Source organism: Pan paniscus, chromosome 1 (assembly GCF_029289425.2).
Source record: "Pan paniscus chromosome 1, NHGRI_mPanPan1-v2.0_pri, whole genome shotgun sequence".
Lineage (NCBI taxonomy): Eukaryota > Metazoa > Chordata > Mammalia > Primates > Hominidae > Pan > Pan paniscus.
The window spans coordinates 52,313,284-52,336,970 of record NC_073249.2 but is presented as its reverse complement, the minus strand read 5'-3'; the positions used below and the strand labels follow the sequence as shown (position 1 = coordinate 52,336,970).

At 35.8% G+C, this 23,687-nt stretch overlaps 1 protein-coding gene across 1 annotated transcript in view; it reads right to left on the bottom strand.

The window, feature by feature from the left end:
- The window catches only part of F13B (coagulation factor XIII B chain), a 29,090-nt gene extending 12,023 nt beyond the window's left edge, over positions 1-17,067 (bottom strand). Inside the window, exons 1-10 of the mRNA XM_034943016.4 lie at positions 16,967-17,067; positions 12,660-12,860; positions 11,587-11,772; positions 10,702-10,878; positions 10,169-10,345; positions 7,117-7,296; positions 6,844-7,029; positions 5,546-5,728; positions 2,442-2,642; positions 504-686 (exon numbers count right to left, since the gene is read on the bottom strand). Of these exons, the coding sequence (XP_034798907.1) occupies positions 504-686; positions 2,442-2,642; positions 5,546-5,728; positions 6,844-7,029; positions 7,117-7,296; positions 10,169-10,345; positions 10,702-10,878; positions 11,587-11,772; positions 12,660-12,860; positions 16,967-17,030 (1,738 nt within the window). The 5' untranslated portion in view covers positions 17,031-17,067. The remainder of the gene's footprint in view (positions 1-503; positions 687-2,441; positions 2,643-5,545; positions 5,729-6,843; positions 7,030-7,116; positions 7,297-10,168; positions 10,346-10,701; positions 10,879-11,586; positions 11,773-12,659; positions 12,861-16,966) is intronic.
- Positions 17,068-23,687: the final 6,620 nt, after the last annotated feature.

The following is a 23,687-nucleotide window of genomic DNA, read 5'->3' as shown; positions in this document are numbered from 1 at the left end:
GGAAATAAAAAATATTTTCTTATTATTTACAGATGTGCTATTTCATGCCTCTGAGGGCCTTAGTAAATGTTGTTACTCTTACTAGGATGCCTTGCTAATAAAACATTAACTTGCTTCATCTTTCCATATTGAGTTGTCCATTTCTTTATTTCCGCATTGTTTTCTATTATACATGTTTCCCTAATGTTTTCTATTATAGTACCAATCACAATGAATGATAATTGTTAAAGTTTACTCACACCACTATGGCTTATTCAACTTATAGCCCCATACCAACCTGATGTGTGGTTTGTCTTTAAAAAAATATGTATTACAACAAACTGAACTATAGGTATTTATGATCTAGAGGAAAGAATAGAAAGCAGTGATAAAATAAGCACATGAATAAAATAACACAAATGTAGCAAATATAGCATTATATTAGTGTTATGTTAACTCAAAAATGACAGCAAATTAAAAATATATAGTTTTACTTTGTTAGAGGCATATTTAGTAGTACATACCTAAACACAATGGTGGTGTAGTCCACATTCCCTCTAAACAATAGGCCTCCCTAGATCCTTCTAGGAAATGGTGATCAAAACATCTGTATTCTACTGAAGAGCCATTTTCATAGGTGTCTACTGTTGAACTAATAATGACTCCATGTTTAATAAGAGGAGGAGATGTGCACATTCCTTTAGATTCTGCAAAAATAAGTTTTAAAGTATACAATGAATTGCTATAATGAACATCCAGTACTTTATAAGTGCTACAGAGACAGAGTCTCCCTCTGTCGCCCAGGCTGGAGTATGGTGGCATGATCATGACTCACTGCAACCTCTGCCTCCCAGGCTCAAGTGATCCTCCTGTCTTAGCCTCCCAACTAGTTGGGACTACAGGTGCATTTTTCTTTTGTAGAGACAGGGTCTCACTATGTTGCTCAGGTTGGTCTTGAATTCCTGGGCTCAAGAAATCTGCCCACCTTGGCCTCCCAAAGTGCTGGGATTACAGGCGTGAGCCACTGCACCTAGCCATAAAGCCATTTTTTAGGCAGTTCTCAAATATTTTTAAAATATTGAAGATGTTTTTGCAATAATATTATACCATACAATGTATTTTTATAATTAGAATCCCACGTTATAGTGTTTACATACATATTTAAAATTATGAGAGTATTAACAATCATGATTTTATTTCTCCCTAAGTGTATATGGGATTTTTCTAGAAGCCATGATTTCTGTATATATCATTTTCCTTTTCTACCTTATTAAAAATAATAGTCCCTATAGCCAGGGAGTACTGAGGCAATGGGTCCCCAGAAAGCCCTAAGTAGAGCAATGCTTTACAGTGTTTGTTGTTGAGTGCTCACAAGAAGGTGATCAATTCTCTGATAGTCTGGCAACATTTATAAAACCTCTTGATTTTTTTCCCTTCATAAAATTGACTTCTTGGAATTAAAAGATGTCAGCATGGCCATCCTATATAGGTATATATGCTGATTGAAGTTTGGAAGTTGGATCACTCCTCTCAACTTTATAGATTAGAATATGATGGTGGTGAATTGGGGTCATAGGTATAAATTTTCTCTAAAGATCAGCGATGTTGAGCTTTTTCCTCATATGTTTGTTGGCCACATAAATGTCTTCTTTTGAGAAGTGACTGTTTATATCCTTTGCCTACTTTTTGATGGTGTTGTTCGTTTTTTTCTTGTAAATTTGTGTTAAGTTCCATGTAGATTCTGGATATTAGACCTTTGTCACATGGGCAGATTGCAAAAATTTTCTCCCATTCTGTAAGTTTCCTGTTCACTCTGATGATAGTTTCTTTTGCTGTGCAGAAGCTCTTTAGGTTAATTAGATCTCATTTGTCAGTTTTGGCTCTCATCGCAATTGCTTTTGGCATTTTCGTCATTAAGTATTTGCCCATGCCTATGTCCTGAATGGTATTGCCTAGGTTTTCTTCTAGAGTTTTTATGGTTTGGGGTTTTTACATTTAAATCTTTAATCCATCTTGAGTTAATTTTTGTATAAGGTGTAATCACAATAAGACACCATTTCACACCAGTCAGAATGGCAATTACTAAAAAGCCAAGAAACAATAGATGCTGGTAAGGCTGGGGAGAAATAGGAATGCTTTTACACTGTTGATGGGAATGTAAATTAGTTCAACCATTGTGGAAGACAGTGTGGTGATTCCTCAAGGACCTAGAACCAGAAATGAAATTTGACGCAGCAATTCCATTACTGGAATTGCAAACCACCATGGCACACGTATACCCATGTAACAAACCTGCACATTCTGCACTTGTGTCTCAGAACTCAAAGTAAAACAAAATAAAATAAAGCAAAATTAAAAAGAATAATAATAAGAAAAATAGCAACAAAATATAAATAAATTTTCAACCGAGGTAGCAGATATTGGTCAAGTAAAGATACTTGCAGAGAACATTATTATTTTACCTTTTCTAGTACATAAAGGATATTTCACTTCTCCTCTGTTGCACTGCACAGATAATTCAGACAATGGGGTTAATGGAGACAAGTCATATCCCTGTTTACATACAAAATCTATTAAATCTCCATGTAAGACTTTCCCTTCATATTTCCACTTCATTTCTATGTTATTTCTGTTCATGTAATCCACATTAACAGTACATGGTTCTGAAAAACAAAATGCTCTTTTAAATTCTTTACTTGTCTGACAAATATAAAAGTGATTTTTTTAAAACAAAAATTATGACGTTTCAAAAGCAATATTTTATAATTGAAATCATAATTAAGGCTTCTCTCACACACATATATATATAAGAAAATATATACTTTATTACTATCAAATGAATCTATACATTATTGTCATAAACTAAAACCACTTAATTTAAAACATCAAAAATACTATTTAAGGGCATCAATCAGTTAGATTAATAATAATTTTCTTTCTATAAAATAAAAACCTTTAACTACCATGTAGAAAATAATAGAAAACCTGCTAATGAATAAAACCAAGACTCCTGCTCCCATGGAGCTTACCTTCTAACTGGGAGAAACACCTACAATACATAATAAATATAATAAAGACATGAATTGTATAATTTGTGGCTGATATGGTTTGGCTGTGTGCCTACCCAAATCTCATCTTGAATTGTAGCTCCCATAATTCCCATATGTCATGGGAGGAACCTGGTCGGAGGTAATTGAATCCTGGAGTGGGTCTTTCCCATGCTGTTCTCATTACAGTGAATAAGTCTCATGAGATCTGATGGATTTATAAAGGGGAGTTTCCCTGCACATGCTCTCTTGCTTGCCACCTTGTAAGACGTTCCACACTTCTCCTTTGTCTTCCACCATGATTGTGAGGCCTCCCCAGCCATGTGGAACTGTGAGTGCATTAAATCTCTTTCCTTTATAAATTACCCAGTCTCAGGTATGTCTTTATTAGCAGCATGAGAACAGACTAACACAGTGGCCATCTTTAAACTACAGCATAAGATAAATTAGATGAAAAAAAGAGTTCTGGAGCAGGAGGGGGTAACAAAAGAGCTAGGTGAAGAGAAGTTGCACTTTTCAGTAAGGTGATTAGGGTAGGCCTAAATAAGAAGTAAAAAAGCTTGAAGGAGACTTTGCACAAAAGCTTGAAGGAGACTGAGTGAACCATGTCATTTTCTTATGAAAGAGTGTCCCAAGCAAAGGGAACAACCAGTGCAAAGGCCCTGAAGTGAGAGCATTCTTGGCTTGTTTGTGGAAGAGTAAGGAGACCAGAAAGACTGGAGTGATTAGAGCAGGGAAGAGAGTATGGAGAGGTTAGAGAGACTCTTAATATCTGGAATAATAATTCCTACAGAGAAAATTCTACGCTTTATCATACTGTTGTGAATTTGTACTGATAGCCTTTCCAGTTTCAATAGTTACCAAGATATACAAAGCCCCTTTCTCTTGCCCTGATAACAATGATTAATCTTCATTTGGTATTTGCTTTGATTCATTAGGACCAAACCTAACTCTCTTGAGGCAGTTGTTCCAGATATAGAATGATGTATTTCCTTAAATGTTGTTATTTCCTTATGAGCTTGTTTCATTACCAGCTTTGCCATAAATATTTTAATCTAGTCTTTGTCCTTAGAGATTACTATATCTCCACTCAATGCAATATCAACCAAAGCATCAAAAACTTAATATCAAAAACATTTATAAAAATATGAGACCAATAGCAAAATTCTAAGTGAATATGTATCTGTATCTGAATTTGAATGGGAATAGACTCCTAAGAATTACTTGAAAGGTGGAAACTACTAACAAAAGGTTGAAAGAGCTCAAGACTTAAAACATACACTTATATATACTTAAAAACACTATAAATAAAAATAAATTAAAAATAATTGCAATAAACATGATTCTCAATTGGATAAAATAATTTATATAGATATAGATTTATAAGTATGAAAAAATGGCTAAACTATGAATAATTAATTCATGAAAAAAACCTGTGGCTACTAGAAAGTTAAAAAATTCCAAATTAATTAATTCTTAAATAAATCAAATTAAAATAATTGTGCTTGCCTGCTTAACAAAAAATGTCAAGATTAAAATATTCAAAGTTAACAAAGATTAGGATGATTACTACTTTAATTCACTTATGGTAGGGTTAACAAAGCAGAACAAACTTTCTGATAGACAATTTGCCAATTAATAGAAAAAGAATTAAAATTCCTGATCTCATGATAATTATTTTTAACAAAAATAAATATGTTTAACATGTACAAAGATTTACTTGAAAGTGTACTGTTTGGAATATAAAAATGTTGAACACTAAACATCCATCAATAAACTGGTTAAATTACATATGTATATCTGCATTATGGAATACTATGCAGCCATTAAAGTATATATTGTAGAAGTATGACAAACCATGTTTACAATATATTTTGAGTGAAAAAATCTAAGATATATACCTCTGCATCATATCATAGCATTTTGTGGAGTGTGTGCTTGTGTGTGTAAAACATTTAGAAGACCATTTATTATCTAAGTCATTAGCAAACACTTTTATATAATCAACAAGATGTAACAAACGTGTCCATTCAGATGAGGATGCGGTGGTAAAATTTAGCAATATACTCTATATAATATACTCTATAATATATTAGCAATATACTCTATAATATATTAGCAATATACTCTACCAAGGAAAGAATAGGACTAATTATTCTTCTTGAAATGACATTCTGAGGGCAATACAAGCAGAGATATTGAGGGCTGTATACCAGGGAGGGAATTTCAGCTAGGAGAAAGACAACCCAAAAGCTAATTGGTCACAAAAATGTTAATATACTTAATGCCACTGAATTGTACACTTAAAAATAGCTATGGTGGTAAATTTTATGTTATGTATATTTTACCACGATAGAAAAAATACACTAATATTTTAGGGACTTTCTACTTAAAGAAATGAGAGAGAAAACACTTGTGAAAAAAGATTTGTACAAAATCATCATTTTCATGATATAAAACACTGTAAGAAAATCACACAAAAGTACAAACGTAGACATTCCATGTGTTCTCTTTCTTACCCAAGCAAACAGGTGGGGATGACCATTTTCCTTGTTCGCAACGAGATATTTTTGATCCCCTCAGTAAGTAATATTCATTGCATCTATATTCCACTGAGGATCCTGTTGCATAGCTTGCCAATAACCCGTCTGCAACAGCCCCATTCATTACAACAGGAGGATGCTTACAATTCTCATTATTTTCTAAGAAAAGAGGTTGTTTTAAAATTAATATGAGCTCATAACAATATACTATAGTAACTCATACTATAGTGTCTCGATATTTGTATTATATAATTTAGGACAATTGTTTTATAAATTCATTACAAATATGAAAAATTTTTTCAGCTCAAATATTTTTAAAATTTGCTAAGCAAGAGTTGACAGCAAATATGTTACCTAAAAACAACTATACGTATTTTTCTCTTTTCTCAATTGTGAAGGAATTATGATATAAACATTTCTTAAACCTATAGAATGAGAAACTGTTCTTCAACCTAAAGATTATGGTCAATTCTAAAATTGCTCTTTGGCATTACCCCACTTTTATTTTCTTCTTTTTCATTCCTCTTCATCTCAGGTCTCAATAGACCCATGAAGGAAATATAAATTTTTTTCCTCTTTTTGGTATCTTTCTCTCACTTTATCTATTTCTTTAGCATCCTTCATTGCTTTTGTCTTATTTAATAAATATCCTAGATAAACATGTGTGTGGAGATGTTGCTGTGATCTGATTAAGAAATGAGATAGATGACAGGAAGAGTAGTCTCCAGGAATGATAGTGTAGCCTGGTGGTGCCCTTCAGTAAAATGAAAGACCAGGGACATGTCTCAGAAGGGCATAAGGTTCAGAATGGCCAGATGCAAAATATCAGCAGGACTTACCCAAGGTCAAGAACAGAATGCACTACCCTAACTTTGCAGGACATATGGGGAGAAGAAGTAGATAATGCTCATGGCCCGTCACTCAATCCACCATGCCCTTATTTACTTATCTAATGAAGCACATTGTCATTTATGTGTTGTCATTTAGAACTTACAGGTCATGGCATGACACAGATCAGATAACCGTGCTTAGCACTAGCGTTCAAAAAAAATTTTTGTTTAAGAATTCTTTACATTGACTTAAATTCTACAGATAGCTACACATACACGCACACACACATGCACACATGCAAAGCAGAAGAGTAGGTGCTGTAGCAATGTGTTTCTAATTTGCCTAAGCAGTGGTCTTTTCCTAGGAATATTCAGATTAAAGTAACAGAATGGAAAATTTTACACCATAAGTTTAGCTACTGATGGTAAATGTAGCATACATACCAACACACTCAGGAGGAAGTGTCCATTTTCCACGATTACAAGTTATCTCATTCGATCCATGGAGAAGGTAGCCGCTTTTACATGCATATGTCACTTTATCCCCATTGTAATAAATCTTAGAGTGTAAATTTGCTGCACCATTTTCAATGAAGGGTGGTTCCTCACAGGCTACCTTCTCCTGTCCTTCTGAAAAGGTACAGTTGAAAGAGAACTGACCATTTAGCTACACATGCAGATTTCATTTTAGCAAAGCTTCTTCAAGGTGTTACTAACCAATGCATTTTGGAGGTACTGTCCATTTTCCATCTTCACAACGTATTTCTGCTGACCCATGGATCTCAAAATTAAGTTCACATTCTATATGAACTATTTCTCCATGACGATAAGTTGTTGAATGTGTTTGAATTTTGGAGTTTATGGGCAGAGGTGGAGGAGGACATCTGTTTCTTCTTCCTTATGGAAAAAATAAATCAGCACCTTTAGTCATATAATTACAAAAAATAATAAAGATTAAATTAAAATATTCATTGTGTCAAGCATCATAGAGAGAATGGCAGACTGATTCTAGGAGCATTCCTTTGATCCCCACCTCCTGATGTTAACTTCCTTGTGTGATACCCCTTTCCATGAGTAGGACCTGTGACTTGCTTCTAGCCCACAAAATACAGCAAAGGTGATGGATTAGTACGTGATTATGCACACATAATTATGTAACATCAGTTTTTAACGCCATTCTTGCCAAGAGACTCTCTCTCCTTGCTGGTTTTGAAGAAACAAGAGGCTACATCATGAGCTTCCAAAGCAGAACGGCTGCAAGGCAAAGGGCAGAGGGCTGCCTTCAGTTAACAGCCACAAGAAACAGAGGCTCTCAGTTCAGCAGTCTGCAAAGCACTGAATGCTGCCAATAACTACAGTGAGTTTGGAAGAAGTCTTGCCCAGTCAAGCCTCAGATGAGACTGCAGTCCAGCTAACATCTTGATTGCAGCTTTGATAGCCATTGATGCAAGGAGTCGGTTAAGCCGCACCCAGACTCCCAACATACACCCAATGGGAAATAATTTCTTTGTGTTGTTTTAAGCTGCTGAGTTTGTGGTGACATTGTTACGCACCAATAGAATACTAACACAGCAGGCATTTTACATTCATTACCTCTTTTAGTCCTAAAATAACTTTATTAAGTAGGAACTATTATTTCTCCCATGTTATAGACAAACTAAAACTTATGAAGTAAATAAATTAATAGCATGCAGCAGATCTGTTCTTGAACCCACGTCTGTCTAAATTAAAGTCTCCTGCTCTAAAATACTGACCACACTACTTTCCTATTGCTGCTTTGATGAATTACAATTTAGTGGCTTAAAACAGCACAGATTTATCCTCCTACAGTCCTAGAGGCCAGAAGTCCAGAGTCAGTTTCACTGGACTAAAATCGAGATATCAGGAGAGCCGCATTCCTGCTGGAGGCTTTGGAGGAGAATCGGCTACTTTGCCTTTTCTGGCTTCTTGAAATTACCTGTATTCCTTGGCTCACAACCCCTTCCTCAAAACATTTCAACCTGTGGCTTCCATTGTCACATCTCCTGCTTCCTCTTCTGCAGTCAATCTCCCTCTGCCTCCCTTTTATAAAAGCATTTGTGATTATATTTAGAGTCTGGATAGATAGTTCCAGATAATATTCCTACCTTAAGATTATTAACCTCAAAGTGTCTTTTACCGTGTAAGGTAACGTTTAATGGTTCTCAGTATTAGAATGTGGCTATATTTTGGGAAGAGTAAGAGAGATATAATTCAGCCCACAACACTGCCTATTGTATGCCTAATGACTGTTTACCGGAAAAAACAGGCATGTTGTCATGCTGGCTAATTTGGAAGAGGAGAAGGGTATAAAAGGCCTTAAGTAGGTCTGCCATTTATTTTTGAAATAGCACTTTGAGGGGCCGAGGCAGGCTGATCACCTGAGGTCAGGAGTTCAAGACCAGCCTGACCAACGTGGCAAAACCCTGTCTCTACTAAAAACACAAAAAAATTAGCTGGGCATGGTGGCCGACACCTGTAGTCCCAGCTACTCAGGAGGCTGAGGCAGGAGAATCACTTGAACCTGGGAGGTGGAGGTTGCAGTGAGCTGAGATCGTGCCACTGCACTCTAGCTTAGGCGACACAGCAGGACTCCATCTCAAAAAAATAAAAAATAAATAAGGAATAATAGACTTTAAAAAAATTTGCTTAAAAAATCTACTTCTCTACTACTATACCAAGGATGTCGAGCACAAATGAAAAATCATAAAATCTTTAAAGTTACTGTACAGTGCATTTAGGGAATTATGATAGTTCTGGCAATCCCACTGCATACCCATGGTCAGAGCCCTCATTTGTTTCCCCTAGCACCTGTTTCAAATCTTCACCAATTTCCTCCAAGTTCTACCTTCATGTCTTTCACCTGCCTGTCAATAGACATTATATCCCATATTACAGAAAATAAAAAATGACTATCAAACCCTTTGCCTCACCCTATCCTCCCAATTCTCAAACTGCTACTTATCTCTTAAGACCCAACTTAAATATTATCCATCACTTCTGTGAATGCTATTCCACAGCATACCAATCAGAATCTCTAATGTTTATTCCTGCACTTTGTACCTGAGTTGATTGTACCATTTGTCACATTATAGCAATTATTTTTTTCATATCTGCAATTACTGTTTTCATATCTTCTGCTAGTATAGGACCCTCCTCATATTAAATTGTAGGTTTGTTTAAATAACTATGGATGTCTTCTGACAGGTAATTGCATTACCTGTTTGGACACTTCCAATAATAGAAATGTGACCATAGATATTACATTTTTGGGCAGCTTTTACAAGATGACCTCTTTTCCCATTTTCACTTCTGGGCATTATTCTTCTGCTTTTCCTGCTTTCTCTGCTTTCTACCTCACTATTTTGGAGATTAATTTTTACATCTGGAAATATGTGGCAAATTAAGAGAAAATATCCTTGCAAAGCTGCCAAATTGGGGTAATTAGTTCTAATAATTCCCAATAAGAAAAGTTATTCGTTATAATAAGGGATTTAAAATGTATAATAGATATTTTAAAATAATAAATTTAAAAGATATAGTCATTTACAAACTAAGACAAAACAAGATTTATTCAGGTGGGATATATTAAAGATTGCTGAAAATAGCACTGATTTAAAAGATAATATTTATTTTAAAAGTAGGACTCAGGAAAAAAAATAGATATGACCACAGGAATTTTGTCAGAGCTAATAGAGATTAAAGCTGATAAAGACATGGCATTTTGCGAGTATTAAATTTAAAAATTTACCTTCGCATACAGGAGATTCTGGGTACCAACCAAAGTTATAGCATTGAATTAAATCAGATCCACTTAGATAATAATTTTCATGACAGAAAAACTGAACGACATCTCCTTCTTCATAGGTTTGCTTTACAGGATGAAAATAACCATTTTCAATTAATCTTAAAGAAGAGCACTTTAATTCTGCAAATAAAAGAATGAATAAAATTACAAACAAATGTTTATTTTTTCTGCTACAACAAAATGCACTATTTACATGACATAACTAGAATAGAAATTAAATTTGCCAAAAAGCTTATGAATTCATTTTATATATTCGTTAAATATCATTAGGCTTATTCTAATTTAATTCTGTGAGCTAAAATGAATTTATTCTACTTGAGAGCTTTAATTATCAAAGACTGCTATCAACATAATTAAAAATAAAGGCAAAAATGCATGAAAAGATGAAACATAATGAGCATGACAACTTATATACACTTCTCTATGAGAAAAAGCTTTCAGAGTGAGAGTAGATTTTATTCCAAATGAGAACCTACTGGTACATTTTGGTGTGAGAGACCATCCGTATGTGAGACATTCTACCTCCTCTGTCTTCTTTCCTCCAGCTGTGTAGTAGCCAGTAGTACATTCGTATTGTACTTTGTCCTTCACTTTGAATGTTTTCTGTGTTGTGGAATAATTTCCATTATATAATTCAGGAGCCAAACACGTTTCTAAAATTATAAAAATTATTTATTTTATAAACTTTTTAAATAACCTAGATTATAAAAAATCTCAAAATATGGTTTCACAAATCTTAAGAATACATGGTAAAATCAACTCTTAGCAAAATTGAAAAATAGCCCCAATTTTTCTTTGCCTCTATTCTCTTCTTCATACACCTTGTGACCTAACTCTACCAGTTTTCTGTTTTTAAAATTCTGGTCTACAAGTGCTTGACCAAAGGCCAAAATTCAACTAAAGGCTTGTGCAGTAGCAATTGTGAAAGTATGTGCTGTCTATGCATTTTTACAATTTAAACAACTTACTAACAAAGTATACATATATTTAAATTATTGAACTATTTTTAAGTATATCTGACATTGGTTCACAATATAAAATAATGTACATGACCTTAAATTCTTCTGTAATAAAGGAAATAGTGACATATAAAGAAAAAGCTTCTTTCATTTTATTCCATTCCAATTCCTTTTATTGATGCAAAGTAGGAACTATTGGTGTAGGTGGGTTGTAGGGATTGAGAACATTTGGATTAAGGAATCACCTAGTACTTGAGAAAAGCAATGTAATATCAACTTCCTGCATTGTAGACATAATGAAAAATAAATTCTATTAAATAATAGATATCAATATAAGCTTCAATATATTCAATATAAGCTTGACAAGCACTTATCTTCAGTTTTAGGAAATGATTCTTATACCATGTTCTTTCCTACAGGTTGGTTGAGAAGACCATCCGTCAGAGAGACATTGAACCACTTCTTCATCCTTCCCTCCAGTGGTTTTGTACCCTGAAGCACAACCATAACGCATGTTCTCTTGAATTTTATACAATAACTTTACATCAGAGATGTAACCATTACTCAGGTCAGGCTTAGTGCATTTTTCTATGGGAAAAAAAAATATTTAACTTAATGATGAAACTAAGCTTGTCTTTTACTAAATTGTAAAATTAAGCCAAAAGTATAATGTTATTATTGGCGATTTCATTTTGGAAATATCTGCATAATTTTTTTGAAAATAGATTCAATTTAACACTGACTCTCTTTGTATTTACTAATTTTAGTTCTTATAGTAATTTCTACCCCTACCACATCTACTTCTAGATAGGTTTACTAGATATATCAACCACAATAGCCATATTCAACATCCTCTTTTAAACGAAACTGGCTCAACCAAAGCCCCTTACTCTGGGTCACCTGCCCTAGTGGAAGATCATTGATAGTTTGATGATAGTGTAGCCTGATATAAAATAATGAAATGAGTCAATTAGATTACCTTCTCACAACTTTGAACTCAAACTTTCAATTCAAAATTGAAAAACACATTTTTCAATGGGTATCATGAGAGAAGTTGGCACACGAAGAGAGATGAGTCTTACAAATGATAAAGCATTAGAGTAGCAATCTTGCCCTTCCAGAGGCCAGAGTTTCAAGCATTTTTCTGGCATCCTATGCTTAATTATCAAAATAAGTTTCTTGTTACTTAAAGTAAATTACCTCTCTTTGCCTTGCAATATGATAATTTCAGTTATTACCCTATTCCCTTCAACAGAGTATTATTAAAAACAGATACAGAAAATAACATTTTAATGTAAAAGCATTATTTACTGGATTTCAAATTATGCCTTCATTTTGTAGAAAGACAGATTGCTAGTGATTTTGTTCTTATCTACTAAAAGGTTTAACCGCTTTCCATTTTTATTGGACCCCTATTTTTATATACAAATTTCTTTGAGTATTGAAACATTGAGTGACATATCCAGCTGACTTACTGAAGCACCTTGGCTCTGGAGACCAGCCTTCTGTTGTACACGTGGTTTGCTCTTCTTGTCTTCCACTTTCAGTGGTATAACCAGCCAAGCAGAAAAATGACAATTTTTTGTCTATGCTCATTGGAAAGTAAAAGCTTTTAAAAGTATAGTAATATTGGGCAATTCTTCCATTTTCCACATGAGGAAAACCACAGGGTTTCTCTGAAATGAGTAAATGTCAAGCTGAAAATGGAAAAACAAATCTAAAAACATAAATTTGTAATCAGGTGACAATACAAACTAAAAGTTTTTAGAGACACTTCAACTAGTACTTATTTTTCTTACTTAAATTTTTAAGGTACTTTTGTGACAACTCAAGCAGTCCTTTTATCATAATTGATCTGCAAATGACTTTAAACATCCAACAGTCATGATAAAATTTAGCAGACCACTTTTTCAGGGAAGCTTTGCATAACTTCGTAGAACAGTACTTTTTTTTTTCTTCCTAGAGACAGAGTCTTCCTCAGTTATCCAAGCTTCAGTGCAGTGCTGAAATATAGCTCACTGCCACCAGGAGCTCCTGGGCTTAAGCAAGACTCCTTTCCTGTAGCTAGGACTGCAGGCACATGCCACCACATCTGGCTAATTTTTGTTTTATTTTTTGTAGAGATGAGGGGTCTCACTCTGTTGCTCACGCTGGTCTCAAACTCCTGGACTCAAAGGATCCTTCTGCTTTGGCCTCCCAAAGCACTAGGATTACAAGACTTGAACCACTCCACCCTGCCTGCACTTCCTAATAGATATGTATTGCAAGTCACTTATGTAATTTAAAAATTTCTAATAGTCACATTCATAAAAATACTAAGGAACAATTGAAGTTAGTTTTAATAATAGGTTTTTATTTAACCCAATATATTGAAAATATTTTACATTCTTTTTTTTTCTTACTAACTCTTTAAAATCCACTACATATTTATACTTACAGAACATCTGATCTTGAACTAGTGACATTTTAAGTACTGTCTCCAATAGCTATATGTGGCTAATGGCCACTGTATTGGACAGTACAGTTCAGGAATAGATAAAGTTTCTCCTTAACATATGCTAACTCATAAAAAATTTTGAAATAAATAGCATTAAAAGAAAAAACAGACAACCAAGTAAAACAAAGCAATACTTGGCAAGAACTTGGCAAAATAGGATATTTAAATGGTTAGAGACCTGGTACTTAGCATTACTAGTCATCAGGGAAATGAAAATTTAAACCACCATGAGATAGTACTGCATATCCAATAGAACTGCTGAAATGAAAAAGACAAGCTATCTCAATGATTGTGAAGAAGTGAAGAAACTGGAACTCGCATATTTCTACAACTGAAAGTATAAATCAGTCCAAACTCTATGAGAGAACACCTTTGCAATATATATTGGGGTAAAACACGTACAAACCATATTACCCAATAAAAAAAGCATATATTTGTATACCAAAAGACATGGAAAAAAATGCTTATAGCGGCAGTATTCATATAGTCCCAAACTGGGAACAATCTAAATGCCCATAAATAATAGAAAAGATAAACACATTTTAGACTATGCATACAATGGAATATTATCCAACAACAGAAATGAACAAATGGTGAATCTCATAAACATAATATTGAGTGAAAGAAGCCAATCACATATGAATTAATGTATACATTTGCATAACTTTTTAAAAGAAAACAAACTAATCCATGATAATAGAAGTCAAAATGGTTACCTTTGGGGTTTAGTGCCTTAGAAGGATCATATTTCTGGGGTACTATCACTGTTCTATATCTTGATCTGGATGGTGTAAAATTTTGTAAAAACTATATAAGTGTATCCTGTGATTTTTGCATTTTTCTGGATATGTTATACTCCAAATAAAACATATATTTTAAAAATATATCTTTATGTTGAAGATCTTAAAGTCATAAAAACACTTAAAAGAAAGAAATGCTCGAACAATCCTAGGAGCTGTGGTGGGAAGAAACATGGGCAGTCATGGATGGAAGAAGGCCTGGATCCAGTGTGATTACTCCGGCTTCAATGCCTTGGTTGATCACTGTATACCTTAATGCTACTATGAGACATAAAATACTAGTAGTGCTAGCCTAGGTTTGAAGGAAATGGATGTGGAATGATGAGTAACAAAACTTCCACTATCTGATGGAGCAGACAGAAAAACATGGGCTGGATAGTCCCCATTCCTTGAGAATTATTCTCACCATTTTTTCACACCCAAGCACCAAAGGAATTTACAATAAAAAGAGTCTTCCAAAATAGTAGTGCAATGGTGAATACACAAGAAATTTCCCTGAGGGGCACAGTTGCTTGTCAGGGAGGGGCAGCAAAGTATTCTCTGCACAACAATCCTAGGTTGTGGCTTTAAAGACTCTCTGTCCTGGGACATCTCCCTCCACCACCAGGATAGGCACATTATTTGTTAAGGTAGCTGGAATGCCTTGGAGAATATGAATTCCTGACAAAAAATTAATGAGAAATGTGAGGAATATACTAATCACATATAAACCAGGAAATCACAGATGTCTGAACATATTAAAAAAAGTACATGAAGCGATGGACACACTTACTACTGATCAGAGAATGGTAAATAAATAAAAATGGGATATCACTTTATGAATAACCGTATAGCAACCAGTACAAAAATGGACAATATGAGGTGTTGGTGAGAATGATGAGGAGCAACAATTTACATCCTCTCTCAGAGATGATATACTTCGAATCTGCCATTCTGCAAAAGTAATCTCTCATTACTCACAGAAATCAAGTACAAGAATAGACTCAATAATGCTATCTGTGAGTGAATACAGACTGATGACATTGTTACAGAAAGATAAGTTGGTTATATTACAATATTCATTCCAGAGCTATTTGTGGTTGAGAGAGCTAGAGTAACATGTTAAAACATTGTAGTAGGTCCCAGGGGAAATGGACTTCAAGATTAGGAATAAGGGGATAAAATGTGTAAGTAAAGCAAGAGTGAGACCTTTCATAGGCCAATAATACTTGCATACCATGAAATGAGAAACACAATTAATTCAATTCTTGTCCCTGAAGTGCACAATGGGAGTTGAGAGAAGCATGCAAAAATAAAATCATTGTCTCGGTCTTCAAGCAGCTTACTTTTTTTGTTGTTGTGTAAAATAGCATTATAACCTTATAATAATTAGAAAATTAACTAGAATATTGCAATGTCTTTATGGTATAGATAACGGACAATTATATCTGCTGGTATTTCCCTATTTAGACAGAAAAATAAAATCAAAAGAAATTCATGCAAAAATCATCCTATTATAGAATTAAAAGTATAAAATAAGATTAATTCTCTGTCTTTCACTTTTATAATTTTAATTACAGATATTTTGGTAGAAAATTTATAGTTAACTATTCAACTAAAACACAATTAAAACTTATGTATTTAATTTCAACAAATTCCCTAAGATGTTTATTTTAGAAAAGCTTTATTGCTGTAGCTTCCTTCTTTGTATGTTCACTCTTGCTAATGCTAAGTGTCCTCCCTGGATTCTTCATCCTACGGCCTGATAATATTGATAATGTTCCTGAACAACATACCCATGTACACTGCCTAGCTTCCACTCGCACACTAATCTTACACATTGGACAATCTGACTATAAAGCTTTCTAATAGGGAGTCCATTGGTATTGGTTTGTTTGGAAAGTCCTGATTTACATGTGCTGTCCAGTTATTAATAGAGCCCCTCTTTTACTCTCTAAGTGTCCCTGTTTGTACAAGCAATTATATGGTTCACCTACTAATCACTACTTAATGTCTCCAACAAATGAATAATTCATTGTGATAAAAATCAAAGTCTCAAAAGTAAAAAATATTTATGGCTATTTCCTTTTCAAATTTCCCACATTAAACTCTCACCTTATGAACAGAATTAAAATTGTACAAGTTTTGTCAGTATTAGGAATGGATTCTAGCATAAATTTAGAATTAAAGTTAACATGTGACTTCGAAATGGACATATTGTTAACCTGAAAACCTTTTCGAACTATTTAGATCCTGGTCTCCTATGCCCCCTAGAGATACAAGGGTTTTTGTTTTGTTTTGTTTTTCTGACTTATGCTACTGTAAGAACACTTTACTAATTTTGCTCAAAGGAAAAGGTCTAAATATTATAAAAAGTTATATTTATAAAATATGTTATAAAATTGATAATGAAAATAGAAGAGTATATTAAAACTTGAGTTGTATAAATATTAGAATCTCCATTTGTATGTTTTAGAGAATAAAGAATATTAAGAATTAATTTTACCTTCTGCATAGAGTTCTCCTGAGATTATCAATATGATGATAAAAGTCAGGTTTTTCAACCTCATCTTCAGTGGTGTGCTTCACAAAGATTTTAACAATTCTAAAGCACTAGGAACTTGTCATTAAGTACACAATACTTCTCTTGAGGAAAAAGTTAATAATTTATAACCTCTGTCTAAGTCCTTTTGTAATGAGTCTTATATTTCACTTAAAATATTTTGAAATAATGTTAAAATAACACAACTATATTAATTGACATTACTTATCATGTCAGAGTCCAGTAAGAGCATGATAACTGATTAGGGCAACAATAGCAGCAGAATAAATAATAAATTATAGCAGCAGAATAAATAATACTAGGTAAATTTTCAACCTAAGTTCCCAATTGTAAATTCATAGAGTAAAGTTCACTTGAGGCCATAGATCTTTACTAATATTGATCAGGTAAAAAGATGAACTTAGGAACATGAGATAACAGATACCTGATGTTGAAATATGTTGTTGCCTAGACTGCACTCCTTAAAGAGATACAGAACCATAGTTGTCTCAATGATAGAATAGTATTACTTATAATAGTAGTATTTGACATTTAGAGAGTTTTTACTTTGTGGCAGGTGGTGAGATCAGCACTGTGCTATATCAACATTCATTCATGAGAAATGTTTAGAACGTCCATGATAATGGCAGCACATGTAACAGTTTTGAGGTATTTAGCAGTGAAAAAACTGGATTAAAATTATTGCCCTCATGGAGTTTACATTCTAATGAGTTTTAATTTAAAATACAAAATAGGAAAAAATGGTGGATAGGAGGCAGGACTAACTTGCAGCTCCCACTTGGATGGACAGAGCAGGATGTGGAGACTCGCATTGTGAACTTTTGCTCCAAGAACTGCTGCAAGGATATAACAGGAAAGCCAAGATAATCCACAGACCCTCTGAAGGAAGTATATTGCTCCTGCATGACCCAGAAGATAGCCCACATACTGTGAATGCCCAAACTGTGAAAAGTGTGAAAGGGGTATTGTCCACCCCTGAACACACACCCTTGGGGAACCTGAAGGTCTAGATCACAGGAGAAGGATTTGACCTTACCTGGAGCTCAGACAATTTAGAGAGCTGAGCGAAATACAGGGGTAGAGGAAGCAAAGGGTAAAGCCCCGTCGTCTCTGTGGGTCCCCAGAGAAGCCATTTCTGACTTGTCTCACAGGGGCTGCCCGAGGAACTGGGAAAAGACCACAGGGAGAAGGAAACCTCCAGCTGAACTTAGTAACAATTCCAACCGAACACAAACTTTCCTGTCCAGAACTCAGGAAAGGGCGTGAATCTGGTGTGCAGACTTAACAGGTAGGGAGGCACAAAAGTCTGGCTTGCATTCTCGGCTGGGAGGCTAGTAGCCTGGGGCAAGTTCTCAATCCTGCTCCCCTACTGCCTGGAAACAAATTCGGTGCTTTTTGGGGGAACACAGTAGAAGTGAGATTTGCTTGTTGGGTTGTGTGAGAGCTCAGTGAGGTCTGTAACTGCCAGCTTTCCCCCACTTCCCTGACAACCTGCATGACACAGAAGAGGCAGCCATAATCCTCCTGGGAAGGTAACTCCATTAACCTGGGAATCACACCCCCATTCCCCACAGAGCCACAACAAGCCCCACCCAAGAAGACTCTGAGCTCAGACATGCCTAACCCTGCCCCCACCTGATGGTCCTTCCCTACCCACCCTGGTAGCTGAAGACAAAGGTCATATTCTCTTGGAAGTTCTAGTGTCCCACCCACCACCTGATCCTCCCCTATATACCATAGCTGATGCTCTCATGAAAGCACTACCTCATGGCAGTGTGTCTGGAATTGGTTCCTTCCAATGGGTTCTTGGTCTTGCTGACTTCAAGAATGAAGCTGCGGACGCTTGTGGTGAGCATTACAGTTTTTAAAGATGGTGTGTCCGGAGTTTGTTCCTCTGATGTTCAGATGTGTCCAGAGTTTCTTCCTTCTGGTGGGTTCCTGGTCTTGCTGACTTCAGGAGTGAAGCCGCAGACCTTCACAGTGAGTGTTACAGCTCTAAAAGATGGTGCGTCCGGAGTTGTTTCTTCCTCCTGGTGGGTTTGAGGTCTTGCTGACTTCAGGAGTGAAGCCACAGACCTTCGCGGTGAGTGTTACAGCTCATAAAGGTAGTGCAGACCCAAAAAGAGAGCAGCAGCAAGATTTATTGCAAAGAGCGAAAGAACAAAGTTTCCACAGCCTGGAAGGGGACCAGACCAGATTGCTGCGGCTGGCTCGGGTGGCCAGCTTTTATTCCCTTATTTGGCTCTGCCCACATCCCGCTGATTGGCCCATTTTACAGAGTGCTGGTTGGTCTGTTTTTACAAAGTGCTGATTGGTGCATTTACAAACCTTTAGCTAGACACAGAGCGCTGATTGGTGTGTTTACAATCCTTTAGCTAGACAGAAAAGTTCTCCAAGTCCCCATTCGACCCAGGAAGTCCAGCTGGCTTCACCTCTCAGCAGGAGGCCAACCAGCACCAAACTAGTGCATTAAACAACTACAACTAAGGACCCTCACAGAGTTCCTTTCACTCCCTTGCCACCTCTACTGGAACAGGTGCTGGTATCCATGACTGAGAGAACTGAAGACAGTTTACATCACAGGACTCTATGCAGACAACCTCCAGTACCAGCCCAGAGCCTGGTAGCCCTTCTGGTGGCTAGATCCAGAAAAGTAATAATAATCACTACAGTTTGGCTCTCAGGAAGTCACATCCCTAGGAAAAGGGGGAGAATACTACATCAAGGGAGCACCCCATGGGACAAAAGAATCTGAACAGCAGCCTTGAGCCCCAGATCTCCCCTCTGACATAGCCTACCCAAAAGAGAAGGAACTAGAAAAACAATTTTGGTATTATGACAAAACAAGGTTCTTTAACACCTCCCAAAAATCACACTAGCTCATCAGCAATGGATCCAAACCAAGAAGAAATTCCTGAACTGCCAGAAAAAGAATTCAGAAGTTTGATTATTAAGCTAATCAAGGAGGCACCAGAGAAAGGTGAAATCCAACTTAAGGATATCAAAAAAATGACACAAGATATGAGCGGAGAAATCTTCAGTGAAATAGATAGCATAAATAAAAAACAGTCACAACTTCAAGAAATAAAGAACACACTTAGAGAAAAGCAAAATGTACTGGAAAGTCTCAGCAATATAATAAAACAAGCAGAAGAAAGAACTTCAGAGCTTGAAGACAAGGTTTTTGAAGTAATCCAATCTAAAAAAGACAAAGAAAAAAATTTAAGTGAATAAAGCCTCCAAGAAGTTTGGGATTATGTTAAATGACTAAACCTAAGAATAATTGGTGTTCCTGAGGAAGAAGAAAAATCTGAAAATTTGGAAAACATATTTAGGGAAATAATTGAAAAAAAAAAAAAACTTCCCTGGCCTTGCTAGAAATCTAGCCATCCATATACAAGAAGCTCAAAGAACACTTGGGAAATCATCATAAAAATATCATTACGGCCAGGCACAGTGGCTCATGCCTGTAATCCCAGCACTTTGGGAGGCCGAGGGAGGTGGATCATGAGGTCAGGAGATCAAGACCATCTTGGCCAAAATGGTGAAACCCGTCTCTACTAAAATACAAAAAAAAAAAAAAAAAAATTTAGCTGGGCATGGTGGCATATGCCTGTAACCCCAACTACATGGGAGGCTGATGCACGGCAATTGCTTGAACCCAAGAGGTGGAGGTTGCAGTGAGTTGAGATCGTGCCACTGCACTCCAGCCTGGCGACAGAGCAAGACTCCATCTCAAAAAAAAAAAAAAAAGATTATTGCAGCTGAGTGTGGTGCCTTATGCTTGTAATCTCAACACTTTGGGAGGATGAGGTGGGCAGATCACGAGGTCAAGAGATCAAGACCATCTTGGCCAACATGGTGAAACCCCATCTTTACTAAAAATACAAAAATTAGCTGGGCGTGGTGCCATGCCTGTAGTCCTAGCTACTCAGGAGGCTGAGGTAAGAGAATCACTTGAAGCCAGGAGGCAGAGGTTGCAGTGAGCTGAGATAGCGCCACTGCACTCCAGCCTGGCAGCAGAGCGAGACACCATCTCAAAATAAATAAATAAATAAATCTTCACCTAGGCATATAGTCATCAGTTTATCTGAAGTCAAGATGAAAGAATCTTAAGAGCTGTGAGGCAAAAGCACCAGGTAACATACAAAAGAAAACCTATCAGATTCACAGCAGATTTCTAAGCAGAAATCCTATAAGCTAGAAGGGATTGGGGACCTATCTTCAGCCTCCTTAAAAAAAATAATTATCAGCTAAGAATTTTGTATCCAGAAAAGCTAGGCTTCATAAGTGAAGGAAAGATACAGTCTTTTTTAGACAAACAAATGCTGAGAGAATTTGCCACTACCAAGCCAGCACTACAAGAACTGCTGAAAAGAGCTCTAAATCTTGAAACAAATCCTGGAAACACAACAAAACAGAGCTTCATTAAAGCATGAACCTCACAGGACCTATAAAACAAAAATACAGTAAATAAATGCTTAAATAAATAAAATCAAGGTATTCAGGCAACAAATAGCATGATGAATGGAATGGTACCTCACATTTCAATACTAATGTTGAATGTAAATGGCCTAAATGTTCCACTTAAAAGATACAGAATTGCAGAATGGGTAAGAATTCACCAACCAACTATCTGCTGCCTTTAAGAGACTCACCTAACACATATGGACTCACATAAACTTAAGGTAAAGGGGTGAAAAAAGACACCCCATGCAAATGGACACCAAAAGTGAGCAGGAGTAGCTATTCTTATATCAGACAAAACAAACTTTAAAGCAACAGCAGTTAAGAAAGACAAAGAAGGACATTATATAATGATAAAAGGCCTTGTCCAACAGGAAAATATCACAATCTTAATTATACATGTACCTAACACTGGAACTCCCAAATTTATAAAACAATTACTACTAGACCTAAGAAATGAGACAGACAGCAACACAATACTAGTGGGGGACTTCAATATACCACTGCACTAGATATGTCACCAAGACAGAAAGTCAACAACAACAACAACAAAAAAATGGATTTAAACTATACCCTGGGACAAATGGACTTAGCAGATATATACAGAAGATTCTACTCAACAACCACAGAATATACATTCTATTCATCAGCACATGGAACTTTCTACAAGATAGACCATATGATAGGCCACAAAATGAGCCTCAATAAATTTAAAAAAAAAATTATGTCAAACACTCTCTCAGACCACAGTGGAATAAGGTGAAAATTAACTCCAAAAGGAATCTTCAAAACCATGCAAATACATGGAAATTAAATAACCTGCTCCTGAATGATCATTGGGCCAACAATGAAAGATGGAAATTAAAAAATTATTTGAACTGAATGACAATAGTGACATAACCTATCAAAACCTCTGGGATACAGCAAAAGGTGGTGCTAAGAGGAAAGTTCATTGTCCTAAAGGCCTACATCAAAAAGTCTGAAAGAGCACCAACAGATAATTTAAGGTCACACCTCAAGGAACTAGAGAAATAAGAACAAACCAAACCTAAGCCCAGCAGAAGAAAGGAAATAACCAAGATCAGAGCAGAACTAAATGAAATTGAAACAAAAAAAATTGTTTTAAATATGAATGAAACAAGAAGCTGGTTCTTTGAAAAGATAAATAAAATTGATAGACCATTATATTAACCAAGAATAACCAAGAAAAGAAGGAATAAAATCCAAATAAGTTCAATTAGAAATGAAACGGGAGATAATACAACTGACACCACAGAAAAAGATCAGTCAAATCTACTATGAACACCATTACATGCATAAACTAGAAAACCTAGAAGAGATGGGCCAGGAGCGGTGGCTCACACCTGTAATCCCAGCACTTTGGGAGGCCGAGGCAAGAGGATCACGAGGTCAGGAGATCGAGACCATCCTGGCTAACACAGTGAAACCCTGTCTCTACTAAAAATACAAAAAAAAAAATTAGCCGGGCATGGTGGTGGGTACCTGTAACAGCTCCCAGCTACTAGGGAGGCTGAGGAAGGAGAATGGCGTGAACCTGGGAGGCAGAGCTTGCAGTGAGCCAAGATCCTGCCACTGCACTCCAGCCTGGGCGACAGAGCAAGACTCCATCTCAAAAAAAAAAAAAAAAAAAAGAAAAAGAAAAAGAAAAAGAAAACCTAGAAGAGATGAATAAATTCCTGGAAAATACAACCCTCCTAGCTTAAATCAGGAAGAATTAGATACCCTGAACAGACCAATAACAAGCAATGAGATTGAAGTGGTAACAAAAAAAATTACCAACAACAATTCCAGGGCCAGGGATTCACAACAGAATTATACCAGACACTCAAAGAAAAATTGGTGCCACTCCTATTGACACCATTTCACAAGACAGAGAAAGAGGGAATCCTCCCTAATTCATTCTATGAAGCTAGTATCACCCTAACACCAAAACCAGGAAAGGACATGACAAAAAAAAGAAAACTACAGACCAATATCCCTGGTGAACACAGAAATAAAAATCCTTAACAAAATACTAGCTAACTGAATCCAATAACATATCAAAAAAATAATCCACAATGATCAAGCGGGTTTCATACCTGGGATGCAGGGATTGTTTAACATACATACCCAAGTCAGTAAATGCAATACACCACATAAACAGAATTAAAAACAAAATCACATGATCATCTCAGTA